The sequence below is a fragment of the Myotis lucifugus genome, unplaced genomic scaffold, assembly GCF_000147115.1.
Source record: "Myotis lucifugus unplaced genomic scaffold, Myoluc2.0 scaffold_114, whole genome shotgun sequence".
Classification (NCBI taxonomy): Eukaryota; Metazoa; Chordata; class Mammalia; order Chiroptera; family Vespertilionidae; genus Myotis; species Myotis lucifugus.
The window spans coordinates 2,816,042-2,836,357 of record NW_005871162.1 but is presented as its reverse complement, the minus strand read 5'-3'; the positions used below and the strand labels follow the sequence as shown (position 1 = coordinate 2,836,357).

At 31.7% G+C, this 20,316-nt stretch overlaps 1 protein-coding gene across 1 annotated transcript in view; it reads left to right on the top strand.

Annotated features, from left to right (window-relative positions):
- The window catches only part of RIMS2 (regulating synaptic membrane exocytosis 2), a 234,954-nt gene that overhangs the window by 43,639 nt on the left and 170,999 nt on the right, over window positions 1-20,316 (top strand). The window contains exons 3-9 of the mRNA XM_023757794.1: window positions 1,462-1,581; window positions 4,213-4,312; window positions 5,201-5,324; window positions 6,783-6,829; window positions 7,153-7,265; window positions 17,143-17,273; window positions 19,490-19,661. Coding sequence (XP_023613562.1) covers window positions 1,462-1,581; window positions 4,213-4,312; window positions 5,201-5,324; window positions 6,783-6,829; window positions 7,153-7,265; window positions 17,143-17,273; window positions 19,490-19,661 — 807 coding nt within the window. The remainder of the gene's footprint in view (window positions 1-1,461; window positions 1,582-4,212; window positions 4,313-5,200; window positions 5,325-6,782; window positions 6,830-7,152; window positions 7,266-17,142; window positions 17,274-19,489; window positions 19,662-20,316) is intronic.

Sequence of the window (20,316 nt, the reverse complement as noted above, 5' to 3'; positions counted from 1 at the left end):
TTGCTCTCTGTCACTCATTCAAACGGAACATAATAAAAGAACAGGGCATTTCAAGGGTCAATGTAGCATTTTCTCAAGGTGCAGAAAAGAAAAACAAAACCAAAACAAACAAATCAAAATAATTTCTTGCTTGCTTTGCTGTTTTTGTTGTTTGACGGCATACCAAAAAAAAAATAAAAATAAAAATAAGTAAATGAAATAAAAATTAGGAACAAAGGAATGTTTTGTCTACGGTCGCATGAGAGACTTTTGTAATGTTATTATAAACTACAAATACAAAGAATTTCTTGGATTGGCTTATTTGATTGCTTGCATACATTTTCCTTGGGATGAAAAATTGTTAATAGTTTGAATCCCAGGCAAAAGGGAGATTAATTGGGTCTATTTGCACAGAAAAAGTTGTTTTTCTTTTTTCCCTTTCACTGTCATTTTGCTCTTTTGTTTTATTGTCATAGCATTTCAATGTAGCATTAATTAGTATCAGAACCATTGCCATCCGCTTTGGTATTTATTATTTTTGCTTTTAGTGTAGTGAGACTTTTAAAATCTTGTTACCATATAGATGTGACTGACTGGAACTTGTCTTTTGCCTGCTAAATTTTGCATGAAGATGTGCATGTTACTTTAAGATAACTGTGAAACGTGATTACACAAATCATTGACTTTGTTATTTGACATATAATTCATAATGGGATGGAATGGTGTCATGACTTCTAAAGGGATCGGTTCTGCCCTGAGAAAGAGATAAACTAATATTTTAAAGGTTATATTTAACAATGGATACCATGGAATTAGCCAATAAAAATCAACTTACTAACTAGATCAAAGACCTGAAGCAATCAATGAACCTCTAAAAAGTGAGAAATGTAATCTATGCCCACCTTTGAATTAGGCCTAGTTCTCCCGGAATCAATTGGAAAGTTATTGGGGCATGTGTGTTTCTTGTAAATTTAATCTAGAAACCTATTTCAAGAAAGCCCCTCATCAGAGGTTTGACTTTTGTGTTTTATATAATTTGACCTTTTAACTTTTATTGTAATAAGGTCTCTCAAAGTTTTCCAAAAGTGTGGGAAGATTAAATTTTCATTTTTAAATGAGTTTACTTTTATAGAATTTCAGTCTGTCTTTCCTGCCTATGATTTTATTCATCTTCAGCATGTATGTTATTAAATTAGGGTTTGAACATATTTTCAAGATTTCTTAGATTTTGTAAAGCTATATAACTTCAGAATTGTGTCAAAAGACTGTAAGAATTTGAAGTAATTTGACTTTGAAAAAACGAGATAATAAAATTCGGTTATTGGCATACTGTAGTAAGCCTTTTTTGATCAATGTTTTGAATGCAAACTGGTTTGTGTAATCATAGTACTATGGCAATCTGGAATTTAGAGAGATTGTATAATAAGGGGACACTTGTCATAAAAGAACATTAATTTTCTTTGTTTTTTGATGCAATGTCAGCACCCTGTGACATGGCAGCCATCTAAAGATGGAGATCGCTTAATTGGTCGTATTTTATTAAATAAGCGTCTGAAAGATGGAAGTGTGCCTCGAGATTCAGGAGCAATGCTTGGCTTGAAGGTATGTGATGAAATATGTAAGGTTTAGACTCTATATTACTTTACAGATTTATCAGAGAAGCAAAAGATATACTAACTCTTTCTACCTATACCAAGTTTTCTTTCTATTTTCAAGAATTCACAAATATTTCCCCTCAATATCCATTTCTTATTTTTCAAGTTTTATTTTAGAAGTTTCCATTATTCTACAATAATACTCATATGTATAATTTAAAAAATTATAATGAGTTATATACTTGAATCCTAAATACAGTGCAAAAACTTATTTTACCTGTGCGGTTTGTCCTTTATGTCTATATTTGTGTTTATATTTTATTTATCTATTTATAAATATATTTTTATTGATTTCAGAGAGGAAGGGAGAGGGAGAAATAGAAACATCAATGATGAGAGAGAATCCTTGATCAGCGGCCTCCTCACACCCGCTACTGGGGATTGAGCCTGCAACCCAGGCATGTGCCCATGACTGGGAATCGAACCATGACCTCCTGGTTCATAGGTCGAAGCTCAACCACTGAGCCACACCTGCCGGGCTATATCTATTTAAGTGATAGTTTTATTCAATGATAAATGTGCAAACTTGAGAAATGTAATACATGCATTACTTAGGAATATAATTTTTGTATTAGTGTAGCAAAATATGTGTCTGTATGTATGTGTGTGTATCTGTGAGAGAATACTGTCTGAAGTCTGGAAGCTCGAAAATACTTACTTAGGAGATTTCATATAAATACTAATTTATATTACACCAAATACAGTTCTATTGTTTTTTGTGTATGTGTTTTTGTATGGTGAATTAAAAACTGAAGTAAAAAAAGAGTAAATGTTTTAGAGTTAGCCATTGCTACATAGAACATAGAACATAGAACATAGTGAGAAATATTAGAAAACTTTGGGTGTAAGTGGAATTGGGCAACTAACATTTATTGGGTGGCTGCCAACTCATTTGAGCACTTTACATCTATCATTTTGTTTAATGCTCACAACAGATAAAAAATAAGCTTAGAGAATTGTCATAACTTGCCCATGGTCACAAGATGGAGATGAAGGTGGGATTTAGATCCAGGTCTGCCCAGTATCATGTCAGAGCAGTGTAGTGTGATGGTTAGGAAGTCTTGGCTTGATTTCTAGTTACAGCAATGACTGGGTACCTGACATTGGTCTTAGCTTCAGACTCCTCATCTGTACAATGGAGATAATAATGCTTACTGAATTGTTACAGTGAGATTAAATATAGCAATATATAAACATTTAGTAGAGTGTCTGACATGCTATAAGATAATAATATAGTCAGTAAAATTATTACTATTAAAATTTGTCAATTCAAAAATAAAAATATTTTTAAAAAATTAACATAGGGATGTAAATCCAAAATATCTATATATTTAATTTGCAGAATCAAATAAAGGAATACTTAGTATTAACTGTACTGCAATTGAGTTTAATTCATTGCAATCTGGGAATAAATACATGGAATAAGACAAATGAATGGTATTTTAATTCAGATATCTTTCACTCAATTTAGAAGAGGATAAAAACTATTTTAGTCAACGAAGGTAGTTACTATTGTTTGCTTGGCTTGCTATAAAGTTGATATATTGATTGAATTGCAGTTAATGAGAATCAAAGCATTACTTTTGTAAGAGGCTACTCTTGAAGGTACATCTATGACTCCACAGCATTATTGGAAATATTTATATATATTTTCTGAAACATATAGGAGTGGGCAAAAGTAAGTTTACAGTTGTGAGTACAAGAAGCACAATTTATTCTTGTATTATTATTTATCATATTTTTCCATGCGAACAACTGTAAACCTACTTTTGCCTCACCCTATTAATAGAAACATAAAAATAGAAAAAAATGGGATGCCAATGGTCAACAGTTCACATTAATTCTGATGAGATTAAGTAAGTGTAATAATTTTCTCAGGAAAAATATATCATCATCATGCACATTATTAATGTGCCTAAAAAGTTACTAATGAAATTTAGGCAGGCTATCATAATTATAGTAAAACTAACAAGTATTTATATTATTGTGATATTTGAAATCTGAAACAAGATATATGAATTACATGGCACTGAAATAACATATTTTTAGAAGTGACAAAAGTTAAGAATTCTGTAATAAAGAAAGAAATTACAAATTGTTGTTTTTAAGGTATGCAACATTTTCAACAAATAATGGATTAAGTTCTAAAATATTTGGAATATGTAAAAAGCTTACTCTTGGGATATGTGCTCAGTTCTTAGTAACAACACTATGTTACTTAAAAAATACTTGAAGTATAGTAAATTATAGTTTTAAAAGCTGCAAATTGTCTCCCTGGCCTGTTGGCTCAGTTGGTTGAGTGTGCATCAAAGGGCTGCCGGTTTGATTCCAGGTAAGGGCACATGCCTGGGTTGCGGGTTTGATCCCAGGTTGGGATGCATGCAGGAGACAACCAATCCATGTTTCTCTCTCACATTGATGTTTCTCTCTCTTCCTCTCCTTTCCTTTCTCTCCCTCTAAAATCAATAAAAACATATATTTTTTTTAAAGTTTCAAATTGTCTAATTATTTTTTACTTTAATATTCAATCATGTTCATTGGAACGAAGTATCTCCTACTCCTTTTCTTTATTAAACAGGTTGTAGGAGGAAAGATGACTGAATCAGGTCGGCTCTGTGCATTTATTACCAAAGTGAAAAAAGGAAGTTTAGCTGATACTGTAGGACATCTTAGACCAGGTAGGTTTCTATCTTTGATTGTTCACATTTTAACTGTTATAATTGAGTAGTTATGAAAAGTTACCCTCAAATAGAAGTGATTTGACTAGTAATAAAGTGCTCATTTAACTTAAATAAATTTATTCATTAATGGGAAGTAATATTATTTCTTGAACCACATTAGATAAAAGGATTTATTTATTTATTTTTTGATTATTTATTTATTTAATTATTTTGCTTATGGATATTCCTACTCTGTATCTAGTATTCATCTATTTTGTTTCCCATACGCTTTAACTTTTTTTTAAAATTCCAACATAGTTTAGGAAAAAAACTTCATAGATAAATGTCTATTTCCTAAAGCGTGTTACTCCTTATCTCTAATGGATAGGAGAGATCCTGGAGTGCCTTGGAGAGGATTCAGTAAGATACTAAATGTTAAGCTTTCTACAAGAGAATTTAGACAGAGTGCTCAGCCAACTTAGAATGCAGACTCATGAAACCTATAAAGTGGAGACTGATCTTGATAGTTTCTAGGATTAGAATTTCGATTGGAATTAACATTTCTATGTCACCAAGATGGTGAAATAGTTCACTCGTGCCTTTGCTCCCCTTCACAAGAAGAACTAACAGCTATTCATGGACAAGACATCACTGAGAAAATCCTGGAGATCACAGAGATCATTGTTATGTAGTTTTTTTCCCCCTGACCCTTGGCCTTTTGGGTGAAATCTACCAATCATCCTTGTCATCAAATTTTATGCCACTGGAGCTGTTCTCAGTATGTTTCGTATTTCATAATGGTCGTTTTACTCTGTGGAGGTTATTGCAGCGTAAGATTGCTTTGTTTTGAGTGCATATGGGATTAGATTTTCTTTCTAAGGTGATCATTACTGATATACGCCATAGGTGATGAAGTGTTAGAATGGAACGGAAGGCTGTTGCAAGGAGCCACATTTGAAGAAGTCTATAACATCATTCTGGAATCCAAACCTGAACCACAAGTGGAGCTTGTTGTTTCAAGGCCTATTGGGTGAGTGGGTCTGAGCACTTTTCATATGTATAGAGTTGACTACATTAAACCATTTATGAAGCGCAATCCAAAAATGTCTGATTGCTTTATCAAAATACATTACTTTGAGGACATTTCTTTTACTAAAAACACCTCACCAAAAATCGTGACATCTCTGTAAAGTTAATTACAAAAGAAGAAATATTTATCTTTTTATTGTTTTTATTATTTTAGTAACTTAGTAGATAGTTGATGGCATTAATAGAAGGGGACTGAAGTAACAATTACTTTTAAAGGAAGTTTCATGAACTATGGTCCTTTATATTGCAAAAATGAGGATAAACTATATTCCATGATTTTTATTATTTTTTCCAAAATGGAGATTTCAACAAAGAAAGATAAAAATAAAAGCAAATGCCAAATACTCATTTGTTTTTATAACTTGTTACCTATATTAAATCAACAACTTTCAGAAGTTGGCAATAAATATAGTCCTTTGCATCTATGTTATGAGAATTGCTCATTATCACAGTAGTCTTTCCTTTATAGAAGCTTATATTCTAAGCCAATGTAAAAGATATACCTATAATTAGAAAAAGCAATTAAATATTATAAACTGACAGGGAATTATTAAATTTATGTTCATGGAAAAGCTTTCTAGGGTAGAGGCTATAGAAATTATTTCTTGCTATAGGATATAATGCCTAGCTTCCATTCATTTAGGAAAAGATTGGACTATATTATTTTGTTATCTTTTTATCCTGTAGAAAATGACTTATGTTGGTAACTTAGTTTTTGAAATGTTCCTTTCAAAAGTAATGAATCTGGCACATGAAATTGTATCTGTTTTTCATTTTGTCTTTTCAAAGTTTTTTATTATGTTAAAACTGTACTGTATCAACCTAGTATATTAATCAAATGTATTTCTTCATATTAAAAGATACTCTAAACATTTTTGTTTAATGTTTTAAATATTCTTTTATGTAATTTTCTGAATGATCTTAACCATTAATATCTACCCCTTTTGGCAAATCTCAAGGAAAATGTACATTTTTTGTGTGTAAATGCAGTTACGTAGTAATTTTGTAAGTCCCAGTAAGGAACATGTTTACATTTTTCTCAGTGGAGTTATTACATTTAAAAAGTTTCCATCAGAATCTGAATAAATAATTTGGTGATACTTTACTTGCATTTTAATATTATTGATTTAGAACAGCGGCAAGTAAAAATAAAGAATGGAATAGACTTACAATGTATCTATAAAACTTGTTGAATGCAGACATTTTTTAGAATGGGCAATTGTTTAGTGAGGCATATAGAAAATAAAGTATATGTTTCTATACATCTGCTATAAATGGGTATGAATTTTAATATTTTTTAATTAATGGTCTTAACCAAGAATATAGGTTGATAATGATGAAAACAGTAGTTGCATTAATTGTTGCAACAATTTCTTGTTTTCCTTTTCTATCATTTCAGAGATATACCTAGAATACCTGATAGCACACATGCACAGCTGGAGTCCAGTAAGTTTCATGTGTTCTAGAAGAGAATGTTGTTAATAATGTCATTCATCAGGAGAAAATGAAGTATCCCATTCGCCCCATTTTTACTCACTCTCCAATTTGTTCCTTCCCCTCCATTCAAATAATTCATGCATATCACTTCTGAGTACTAAACTTCACTTATGCTCCAGTAAACCTTCTAAACACTTTGGATCATTGTGGCTAGGAAAGTGGAATGACATTCTGTGGACATTAAAAATAAATTGAAGAGCTAGATGGTGAAGATGATTAAATACCAGTGAAGAGCCATTGCTGTTATTCTTTATGTGTGATTGCCATTTCAGGTTCTAGCTCATTTGAATCTCAAAAAATGGATCGTCCTTCTATTTCCGTTACCTCTCCCATGAGTCCTGGCATGTTGCGAGATGTTCCACAGTTTTTATCTGGACAACTTTCAGTACGTAATCACTAAATTAATTTCTCTTTTTGGAATATCAAGTAGTGTTTTTATTATATGTTGCTAGTTTTTGGTAAACCAAGTTCTTCTTAGAATATAATTGTGCCTTTAACCATCAACACTCTCATTCTTAGTAATTAATTGAAATTAAAATTTAATTATTTACCATAGTGCTTTATTAGAGTTAGGTTTCCTGTAATGTAATGAGCTTAAGAATTTGTGAAGACATCTACAATGTTTTTTACTTTAGTAATATTCCAAAATTCAAGGTTATGATTTTTGCTCAATATCCTAAAATGACTATAAAGTGTCATGAACTTTTAAGGGAAATAAAAATTCTGCACTATACAAAGATGGTGTATGTAAGATAAAAGTAAATATTTATGTACTTTTCCTGCTTTTCAACCTTAAGGAAATTTTGAGTGGGGTAAGAATATTGCTCTGAAATATAATGATACTTGAGATGCTTTTGTCAACAGACAAAATTAAGTATATGAGTAAATATATAATTGACTACTGAGTACACCAGATGATTTTATATTAAATGATCCCTAATTCGAACATTTTATAATGAAAGTTAAAAGCTCAATTATGTGTTTTATGTCTATATTAGAAGAGCTTTGCAAATGTAAGCCCTCACTTTTTTTGTTAACTTCTTCAGTTTTATTTCCCTTTTTAAACCATTTTAAAATGTTAAAATATTAAAATTTATCCATCCATATTTTAGAAAAATAAAGTTAGTATTGACAATAATGTCACTAAGTTATTAAACTTGAAACTTTACGGATATTAAGAACTATTTAGAAACTCAAAATTCAGACACTGAGTTTTGTATAAAAATTATCCTTAAAAACTAAACTATTCTTGGACTAATATTTTAAGAGCAAAAGGAAAAATCTTTACTAAATAAGCTACAAAACTTCTTTTATATTTTTAGGAGAGGTTTGATTTTTACTAAATTTTCATTAATTTAAAGGGGATATAGAAAGTATAAGCACACTTAGTATATTAAAGTTGATTGAACAAGTCATTAGACATGTCTGTTCTGGAGGTATTTTGGTCAAAAAGGTGACAATTAAAAAGTTATGCAAGGAAAAAATTGAGCTACTGTTAGGAGATTGTAAATGTCTTACTAAAGTAAATTTCTTCTCTTTATTCTTTTTCTTTCTCTTTCATAAGCAGAGTGACTTTTCATTTGAGGACAATGGTCTTTTTTATTTTTCCACAATAAGTAGAATCTTTCTCCTTATTCTCTTACATATATTGTCAGTACGAATGTTGTTATTTATGGTTACAAATATATATATGTCTTTTTTCCCACCATTTTAGGAAGTGGTAATAAATGTTAGCTGTTTTTCTTTTTTTATGGCTGTATTTAAATAGTTCATCTTTAAGTAATGTTTTGGGTAGCTGTATGATGCCAGTATATAAACAAGTGTGTGTGTGTGTGTGTGTGTGTGTGTGTGTGCAGTTGGCTTCAGTTGGTGGAAGAGGAAGGAGTGGAAGATATACGTCCATGATAAGTACCACTTTGTTATCTTATTTAAATTCCCAAGGCCCTCTTACAAATTAGACTAGGAAAAATTTAGACAAATTTCAGATTCTTCGATTTTTCCTCATGGTTCAAAATGAATACAGTAAAAAGGTAAACTGTTAAATATTTAGGGGAAATATAAACATAAAAGTTTTACTTATAAATATTTATAATGTTATAAAGTTATAGTACTTAAATTCATAAATGATGCTGGTTTAAAATCCATGTAATTGTTATTTTAAATACATACCATTTTATCATTTTCTTATGAGTTAGAAGAAGTATGTTTCAATAAGATAATCTTTACAAATATAATATTTGTTGTGGTAAATCTAGAAAGTATAGATAAATAAGTAAATAACAATAAAAATCACTTATAGTCCTGCCACTAAAAGATAACTATTCATATAATTATAATTTTTTAAACAAAACTACCAAATTCATGTATACTATTTGGAAACCTTCTTTTTCATTTACTAATATTGTGCAGTTTTTCCTTAAACTTAAAAAAATTTGCTTAAAATGATTTTAATACCTATTTATCACTCCTTTTTTAACTTAATTTGTTATAATGGGATATTTTGTTTCTCATTTATGTTATTATAAATAACGATGCCATGGAAATCCTTTAATATAAGTCTTGCATATTTTGTTAGGACAAAATATTTTGTTGCGATAACTTTCCAGAATTAAAATGGAAATATGAAAGGAAAAGAAAATTTTAAGGTTCTTGAGATCTACTGCCCAAATTTCCCCCAAAAATATTTTGGCAAATCATCTCCAATTATCTACTTAAGAAATATATGTTAAGGTCTGATTCCAGTTCAGCCATAATACTAGTAGCTCGGATTACAACAGTGAACAAGATAAACATGAATTTTACCCTCATGAAACTTAATTTTATACTTATTCTTTGCAGGCAGGAATATATGAGCATTATACCCTTTGGATATAGTCTTTCCCTTTATATTTAATCCTATTTCTGCCAACTGGAGGCAATTTTGGTATGCTGTAATGATGTAGAGGTTGGAAAATGTGTGTCCACGTATATCACCCTTTGGTAACACCCCTAGAAAGTCACAAGGCAGCATCACAATTTCTGTATCCTGGCATCTTATCTTTGGGCATTATTGCTTTTGGTGAGAGTTTACCAGGCCCATAACTCATTTACAAAATCATGACATTGCTAATGCCTGAGGAAAAAGATAATTTGCCTAATATGTGAGCCGTCCTTCCTAATATATTCGTGTCAGTTCAAGGACTGATATATCCTCAAGTATAAAATATACATACAATGCAAATGGTTGTTTAAACTTTCATGCTCAAGGTTGTTGATGATTCTTAAAATATTATGCAGTGTATTTCCTCTCCATGCTCGAATTGTGCTGCTGCTTGTGGTTATTCGAGGGCAGTGATGGTGAGCCTTTTGAGCTCGGCGTGTCAGCATTTTGAAAAACCCTAACTTAACTCTGGTGCCGTTGTCACATATAGAAATTTTTTTGATATTTGCAACCATAGTAAAACAAAGATTTATATTTTTGATATTTATTTTATATATTTAAATGCCATTTAACAAAGAAAAATCAACCAAAAAAAATGAGTTCGCGTGTCATAGGTTCGCCATCACTGTTCTAGGGCATGGGTAGGAAAGTGCCATTAATGTACGTGGTGAGACAATCAGTGTGAGTTCATGTTCATGACACCTGGACTATATGTTAGCCTTTTCACTGTCAGCACTCCCATGTGAATTTAAAAAAAAAAGTGTTCTTCCATATTGAGCAGTTTCCTTCTTCAGAGAATTACTTTTATAATCTCTCAATATTTTTAAATTAATTTGCAGTTTTGGGCTACTTTTGATAATTAAGATAAAAATATAGCTCTCCTGTCTTTTAAAAGTGAGAAATGGCTCAGAATTCTCGTTTACTATAGGAATACACTGACTTTTTTTTTGACAATCTTATTTTACATTAGGGCCTGTGGTTGTTTTATGGTTGCAATGTTTCCCTGAGTTACTTTGTTTTAATATTTTTCTGACTCCATTTTTAGTGATGAGTTTGTAAATGCTGTACCTATCCATTACATATGCCCCTTTTTAAAGAGAATAAGTAGCTGAACAATAGAGATACATCTTTTATATCTCCTTAGAAACTCTAGACTTTTTAAAACTTTCTGCAAACTAAAGTTTTTTTCTTTGAGCGTTTATCTTTCATCCCTATTGTCACAGTCTTGTTATTCCAGAAGCATTGCTTAAAAGGAGTGTCCTAAATATAGCAGTACAGTATATAGTAGAAAGTGACATTAAAAGTGCAAAATAAATCGTGGTGTACAAAATCATATTCTTTATTTGGATGAGGCTGAATTGTTACAGATATCAGGTATTTCATGTGTGAAATAAATGAAGTAATGTTAATTACAAGTTGCAGTGAAATACATAATACTTCAATGTAAAATACCCAGAATCCATAGAGGAAGAAGCGGCTTAGTGGTTGCCAGGAATTAGGATGATGGGGGCACAGGGAGTGGTTACTTAACAGATAAACGATAGCTTATGGGGCGATGAAAAAGCTTTGAAAGGAGAGGGAGGTGGTGGTTGCACAGCATCGTGAATGCACTAAATGCCTCTGGGTTGCACACTTTAAAATGCTTCGTCGAATTTGGGTTTCAACTCACTTAAAAAAACTAATAAATCAAAATATGTTTTTATAGCCAAGTTTAAAGTGTGAACTTATGGGTGAAGATTATTTAAATTGCCATAGAATTTAGACAGTTGATTTCGGAATTCCATGAGTTGCCCTTATGAGATCATTTTAGAAGGTTGACAATGATTGCCTTAAAGATTAGTTTACTTTAAAGTACTGTTTCTTTTAAAGTAATGTTTTAGTTTATGAAGTAATATTTACTTCCATTACCTTGATATTTTTGGTGTAAAACAGGTAGAACAGGTGAGAGGGCAAGGAAAATAAAATCTACAAATAAAGTACCTTGTTAGTGCTTTTCTTTTTTCTTTATCTAAATCCTCACAGAGGATATTTTTACATTAATGTTTAAAGAGAGTGGAAGGAAGAAGGAGAGACACAGAGAGGGAAACATCGATGTGAGAGAGACACATCGATTGGTTGCCTCTTGCAAGCGCCCCTCTTGGGGCCAGGGATCAAGCATGCAACTGAGGTACGTGCCCTTGGCCAGAATTGAACCTGGGACCCTTCAGTCCTCTGGCCAACACTCTGTCCACTGAGCCAAACCAGGTCGGGCATTAGTTCTTTACTTTGGTGTACCTACTTAATCCATATGCATTTCATACATCCCTTCCCCATCCGAGTTGTGCAGACAAGGGTCAGTAACACACTCCGTATCAAAACATTTCTTTCTTCCTTTGGATGGGTTTCCACACAAAAAGGAAGACAGCTGAGATTTGGGACTCCTTAGTTTTTGGAGAGAGAATGAGGATCACTCATGATTGAATGATAGTCTATTTTTAAGGTCTTCTTTCCTCTAGGTCTTAGATTTATGTCTTACAAAGTGTAAGTCTGATGATAGGTAAATTGGGCACCAGTCCTCCTAGTCCCTATTAACTGCTTCCATCTAGCAGGGGAATTAGACAAGAGAGACATCCATGAGAAATGTAAGGAATGGAATGGAATTTTGGCGAAAGAAGCAAAATTAAATGCCTTGAAATCCATTCCCAAACCCAGAGATACGCATCTGATTTTGTTCCTGATTTAACTGTCGGCATGCCTTAATAAAGGCACACAATTCTGATTGTTGTGGTGTTTTTGTTGGAAACAGTTTCAAATGAAAACAAAATAAGTCAGAAGAGAAATGAAATTTGATTTTACTCAAAGTATGAAATAGAGTGATTTAATCAGAGGTAGGCTCTATCTTCTACCTTTATAGTATCTTACCTTTGTTTGAGCATCTAGCTTTTTTTGTGGTGGTGTTCTGTTTCTCTTTCCTTATCTGCAAATTGGATATAATACTGACAACCACCTAGTGTTGTTGGAGGCAGTAAACTTGCAATAAATAGTCAGTAAATGCTTGGAAAAATATAGAGAACTATATAAATAAAAATAAATAAGATACGTATTTTCATTAATAGGTATGATAATCTCAAGTGGTACATAATAAATGTCTGAAAATGGTGTAAATCCTTAAAGTATGAATTTCCTAATTAATCCAGTGCGTTCCAGCATACTTTTATCTTACTGTTATATTCTTTTAACAATTAATGCTAAGCCAACTTGACTAATGTTTTTTAGATTTTTGTTAGTCATATCATTTTGGACAAGTCACAGTTCCTTGTAAAAATGTCTTTTCACTAATAATTCTATAATGCATTCTTATCTCATGTCATTTGGATTGTGATTTTTTTTTCTATATAGTGTATTTAAGGGGGAAACCTGACATTTCTTGACTATTGGGTTCCGTTTGTAATTATTCTTTCAGAATTTATGAGACTGAATATGTTATTTTACATTAGGTCTTAATTTCTGTTGTTTTTATTATTGCACTTAAAAACTGATTTTAAAATTCTAAGATTTTATATATTTTAGCATTTTGGCAAAATTAATTTATTCATTACATGATGTAATTAATTTAGATATATATTGTCATGGGAAAATTATATTTGAGGGGTGGTAGTTGTACGTGTTTGTTTTTACTTTGGTCTTTTAGTTCCAGCGTGTTGTCCTTTTGGTTTTGTTTTATTGCTTTTTTCTTTAATTTTGCTTACCAGAGCCAAAGCCTTAGTAGAAGAACAACGCCTTTTGTTCCTAGGGTTCAGGTAAAGGCCTTGTCTGCCTGATAGAAACTAAAGCTGTGTTTTAACCCTTATTTGTATGTTTTTGGAAAATGCATAGTAGGAAAACATGTTTTGGTATGTTGCTCCAAGTCATATTATTGACTTTCAAATCATTTTATGAGCCAGCTTGTAAGATTCTGCATGGGGATTAAAATACAATAAAAATTTAAAGAGACAATTTTTGTTAGTGATTTTATATGATGAACTGAATACCAAAAGTCATAGATACAAAGTGACATTTAATGTAGACTCTACTTACATATGTACCATCGAAAGAAAAAGCTAATTTAACTGTTGATATTTGCCTTTGTTACACAAGGTTGCTGTCTCTTTAAATCATTCATTATGTCACTTAACATCTACATTTGTTTGCATTTTCCAAACAATAACTCCTTGAGGAGACTGGCAAATAAATTTGTACCTTATTGAAAATATGAATTTTATGCCTATTATATATAAGGTTCAACATTTGGAACGTATAATACTTTGAAAGAACAAAATCACAATCCCCAATTAAAAAGTGTTGGGCTTATTTTGTTTACATTTTGTAATTGTAATTTCATTTAATTTTTCTGTAATAATTGGGTACAAGTTGTTTGCCTCTTTTCATTAGGAAACCCTTATATGGTAAAGTAATATCAATATAGTTTTTTTAAAAAGGTAGTATTACTAGTATGCTTTCCTTGCTTTGCTGCATGTATTTTTTTATTGTTATTGCTGGTTTTGAGTAATACCAATTTAGTTTAAATATTTAAAAATTAAAATTGTTCGAGTTAATATTATATAGTATAAAATATTTACTTGTGCTACTCAGGTTCTGCTTAGGAAATTTAAAAATGGTTACATGGTTAAGCTGGAATGATAATTATGTTAAAACAATTAGAATAATACCAAGAGTTTTATTAATGAAAATGAAGAAAATATAAAGACATATGTCATATTTAGAATTGTGAAATACATTTGTTATGTTTTGGAGAATCAACAGATCTACTAACCATTCATTTAAGAAGCACAGATAAAGAATTTCAAAATGAGATAAAATAGTCTAGCTAATAAAATGATTCTATTTTGATCATGTGAACTGGATATATATTAAAAACTTCAATGCAAGTCCTGTAATATAAAATGAAAACTGGAGCTATTGATCAAATGCCTAGTTTAAGAGAGTTTATTAAAAAGTGTAATTTTGATAAAAAATCATTAAAATTAAAATGTGCCTGTTTCATATCTATTTAAACATTTATATACTTGTAACGTTTAACTCAATAAGCTCTTACATAGTATAAAAATATGAAAGTTATATGCCTAATATTTGTATAAAAATGAATATTACTAAAAAGTGCTATTATTTTCCATGGCATAAGAAAATTGAAAAAGAATGCTCTTTATCAGACATTTGAAATATATATCTCAGATGTTTCGCTTTAATGATTTCAAAGGAGTAAAAGTATTGCCTGTGGTGATGGCTTCAAGTGCTTAGTCTCAATCCTTAAAAAAAAACAGCTCACAGAAATGAGCTTAGTTTAATAATCATCATTGTTTCTTTGTTTCTTAAGTATAAAGTTTATTGGGAAAATTTTTTTTAGCTTTTTAGTGTTTTTTTCTCCTTACGGTATCTAATATTGAATTTTTAATATCGTAGAAAAATAAAGCAATTGGCTTTTTTTTAATTTCTATAGACAATAGAGAATATCAGAGATTAATCTGGTTTTGATCACACATTTTAGAGGAACCATGATGCATGCTACCTGCAGACATCTGTTCATGTCATACACAAGACACTCATTTCTTACCTTTTTTGCTTTGTTTTCCCTCCATGTCTTTTTCCAGAACAACTTAGTCTTTTCCCCACTTACCCTCACCTGTCTCTATGTCCTGATATTGTTAGGCAAGCAAATATGTGAGCTTTTTTCTCCATTCAAATGTTAGAGGCTTTTCTTTCAGGTTGATCCCATAATCTAAGGCCATGGTTCTCAAACTGTAATGTCCGTGGGAATTGGAGGACTTTGTTAAAATGGTAATTCCTGGACCCTATTCTGATTCACTAGGTGAGAGGTGGGCCACAGGAATTTTTAGCTTCTTCACAAATAAACCAGATAACCCTGATGCAGGAGGTCTGTGAACCGCAGGTTAGCTGGTCTGTTTAAACGGAACAGTTCTGTTATGAAAACTTTTTTAACACAGCAGCAAGGTAATATCTGCATTAAACAAGGACTTAACACAACTAAGAGAGTAGTCATTACAATTTTAAAAATTTAAATATTTCTTCTGTAGTTCTATAAGAGGGCTGATTCTATTTGACAAAGAAAGAAAAACATATAAATAATTTTATATACTCTTTTGGGCCATCTGTCTTCCTCTTCTCTTGCTCAGCTTCTCAGTTCCTAAAATACAAAGTGAGGGAGTCAACAAGCCCTGTTAGCTTGGCCCAGACCTGACTGTCCACTTTAGAGAACAGAAGGAAGGACTGACATTAGATGTATATTTAAGTTTTGTAGATGACTGCAAAGTGCATATTCAGGTGAAAGGAAAAATTCAATAATTAACATATATATATATATATATATATATATATATATATATATATATATATATATACCATAAAATATATAAACTGTAAAATACAGATTCTATAACTATATTTTATTCCCAAATTTAAAAATTTTAATTCAATATCAATTTCAAGATAGTATCAGGTGAGTTCTGAACCAATTTGTGGGTCAGAGCCACAGTTATAGTTCTTCACACAGTAGAATCAGCTAACTAGGTGTGGGAGTGTGAGGTACGTGTGTGGGAGGTGACAATAGTTACATCAAATTAATTCTGCAGCTGGATCTGAAGTTCTAATTCCTAATTAAGGCATAGGGAAATTATTCACATTTCCACATCTCAAATTTAAAAATCTACCCTTATTTTCTAAGGATGTGCTACATTTACATCACAAACAAAAAAGAGACTTTATGTCGAAGAAAAACTTAAAGACATGACTTTATTATAGTTTTAAATACAAACTTAAGGAGTCTACTGACTAAAGCTATTAGTAATTTACTGGCGATTATAATTCTTGAAATGTCTTCTGCTGTGGAATTACATAAAACATGTGCTTAAACATTTCTTATGAATGCCATATAAACAAGTTACTATCTATTCAGTTCATTTTGAGCATTTATTTGAGCTCACTATTGTAGGGGAGCCAAAATGAACTACAGTGATTCTTGCATAAAGATAAAACTCAGCAATCATTGCATAGAAAGTCCTTAGTTAAGGTAGTATAATTATTATGTGCATGTTAATAAGCAATCAAATTAGCATAAGAAAATTCCAAGTAATTTATGAATCACACTGACATATTTGGATTAATTCCTCTATTCAGCGAAGTTATTAAAGCATATCCCTTTATTTTGACTAAATGCAATTTACTGAGTGAAATTTATATTCTCTGCCAGTATTAATGTAAGAGAATGTGGTGAATGAAGATGGGGACATAAAAATTATGTGAAGGTAGTAAATGTTTGAGCTGATAAATGAATATTTTTGCTTTTCAGATAAAACTATGGTTTGACAAGGTCGGTCACCAACTCATAGTTACAATTTTGGGAGCAAAGGATCTCCCGTCCAGGGAAGATGGGAGGCCAAGGAATCCTTACGTTAAAATTTACTTTCTTCCAGACAGAAGGTAGGGATAGGAAATAAAAATTTTTTTTTGAAAGTAAGTGAGAAATGTTAATAGCAATGAGTGTTTTTATTCTGTATCATTTATTTTTATCATACCTTTCAGATACTTATGAAGTTTAACATAAGCATAATCATTCTTAGGATTCAAAATAGTGACAGTAGATACTTTGGGATTGTTTTTAAAATTTATATCAAATGTCTATAATATATATTATTTTATTGCGTATTTCTGGTTGTGTGTATTATTTCTTAAATAATATGTTTTGTTTATCAAAATTACTAAAAATTTGCCTCCTTTAAATAAATTGTATTTTCAACACACTGCAGAGGCAAACGCTAGAAATGGTTCTAAAAGGTACTACTCATCGTATTTCTCTATAATTTCTATCTTCTCTTGCAAAGATACTATTTATTTAAATTCTGTAAAATTAATGAGTGTACTTTTTATTTCATCACCCCATGTAATCAAGGAAATTTACCATTTGGCCCAGAATCAGCTTCTTCAAGTGTCATCATGTGTGTGTCCTTGCTAATCAACATAAATGATGTTCTACCCTGATTTAAATAATTAGGATTGAAGAAAAAACTTATCAAAAATTATCTGCTAATCACTGTAAATTTCAGGCACATGAGCAATAAAAGAGATTATTCAATAACATGATGGAAAAAGAAAACAGTAATGGCCCCAGTTATCCTCCCCGCATCTGTTCTGCATCCTGCTGTCGGGGCAGGGGGTTCTCAAGGTCCGCTCCATTCTCTCAGGTTGGAAATGACTGGGCACAATGTGATCTTATTAAATATGTTTCTACACTTTGCGGCCCTCATCTACTTAGTTTAGGTCTTCGAGGTTGAGTTGGGTGTCAGAGTATCCTCTGAAGAATAATTTCAGCCAAGAAAAAGATGAAAAGGATGAAAGAATTAAGAAAGGCCTTACATTTTATGATACACATTTTTTTCTTTTTTTAAAAAATATACTTTATTGATTTTAGAGAGGGAGGGAAAGGGAGAGAGAGATAGAAACATCAATGATGAGAGAGAATTATTGATTGGCTGCCTCTTGCATGCACCCTACTGGGGATCAAGCCGGCAACCAAAGCATGTGCCCTGACCGGAATCGAACCTGGGACCTTCAGTCTGCAGGCTGATGCTCTATCCATTGAGCCAAACGAGCTAGGGCTATGATACACATTTTTAAGTGAAAGTTGTCATAGAAATTTCTCAGAAAATATGTCAAGGGGGGACAATTTCTAAAATTGTCAGAAGTTATTTGCTATCTCATTTTATTTTACAAAGTTTGCTTGAGGATAGTTGTTCTCTAACAACTTAGGTTGTCTTTTGGACGGGGGGACCCTTTGAACTGCAGTGGAGGAAGAGGACATCCATGACCAGAGTGTTAAATCTAGGTTAAACTTCAGTTTGCCTTATTAAATTCTAATCATATCTGCCGGGTTTGCAAAAAACTTCAGAGATTATCTAGTCTCCCTCCCACCCAGTACAGAAGAAATCCCTTCTGAAATAGCCATTCTTTGAGAGCTTTCTTCACTCCTTAGGAGGAAGTCAAGGCTGCTGCTTCTATTCCCTTTCAGATCGCAGTGTAGACCATTCTTGAATTAGATAGCAAGACTCCCACTAAATACATGCTTTCTTACTGTCTTTCATGGAAGGAACTTTGTCTCTTGACAGAGTTTCATAATTCATTCTTTAATGGATGGATATAAGTAGATGCTTTAAAATATTAGTTAAAATTTTAGAAGGACTGGAGTGAGAGAAAACTATCACAGTGAAGTGGTGAACATCACAATTTACTAGAGTTTTTGGTCAATTGAGACTCTGGCAGTTTAAGTGAATAGTATATGAAGAGTTTTTGGTTAATTAGCATTTGGAAGATTTCCAATTGGGAAATATGTTAAAAAAATTTAGGAATAAGATTCAGTAGTCTTATTTAGATTTTGAGAAAGATAAAGTATTCAATTATCTCATGGAAAATTTTCAAACTTATTGAAATGTTGCCATTATTAAGTCAATACACATAAGTGATGTAACTATACAACTTAAAAATTTTAATAGTAATTTTAAAGATTACAACATTTGCAATTTTGGACAAATTTGTGGTAAAACTTTACTTGACCTTTTTCCTGGGAAATTTTACATTAATAATTGTATGGCAAATTTAAAATAAAGTTTTATATAAGTTCATATATTCTAATCTTTTCATAGCGATAAAAACAAAAGAAGAACGAAAACTGTAAAGAAAACATTGGAACCCAAGTGGAACCAAACATTCATTTATTCTCCAGTCCACCGGAGAGAATTTCGGGAACGAATGCTGGAGATTACCCTTTGGGATCAAGCTCGAGTTCGAGAGGAAGAAAGTGAATTCTTAGGAGAGGTATGTGTCATCCCCTAATATATTCTTTAATATGACTGCCAGTAAAAATTTATATTTTGATGGAATCAATTTAGCTACTTCTTTAAGACAGAATTTATTGATGTCATAAAAAACAATGGTTCTAAATACTCTGTGACAATATTTCCATGTTTATTCTTATTGTATTTTTATGTCTCATTGTTGAATGATAGGAGTTTCACAAATATATATATTGCTGTTTTATAATGTGTGCATATCATTTAGTTTACTGAACCAGTCGTAATGCTTTTAGGTCAGTCATTTCGTCCTGGATTTTGTTTAAGCTTTGTAATATACCTGTAATATGCTAGGCTCTGATGCTTCCAAGGTGAATCCAGCATGTTACTTCCTTGAAGGAATTTATAATCCACAGGGGCTCCAGATGCGTGAATAGGCAATTATAAAATAGGATGGCAAATGCTGTTACAGAGTAAGGCAATAGGAATATGTTCGTACTTGCTGTGCCAAGGAGGGGAAAGTGGTCCAGGGAACGCTCCACAGAGAAAGAGGAATGTAGCAAGGTCCAGGGGAGTGAAATTTCTGGAGGGGGAATAAGAAGACACTAGAGTTGAGGGGGTCTTGTCAACGGCACTGAAGCTGGAAGGGAAATGGTAAGAAATGAGACTTGAAGGTTAAA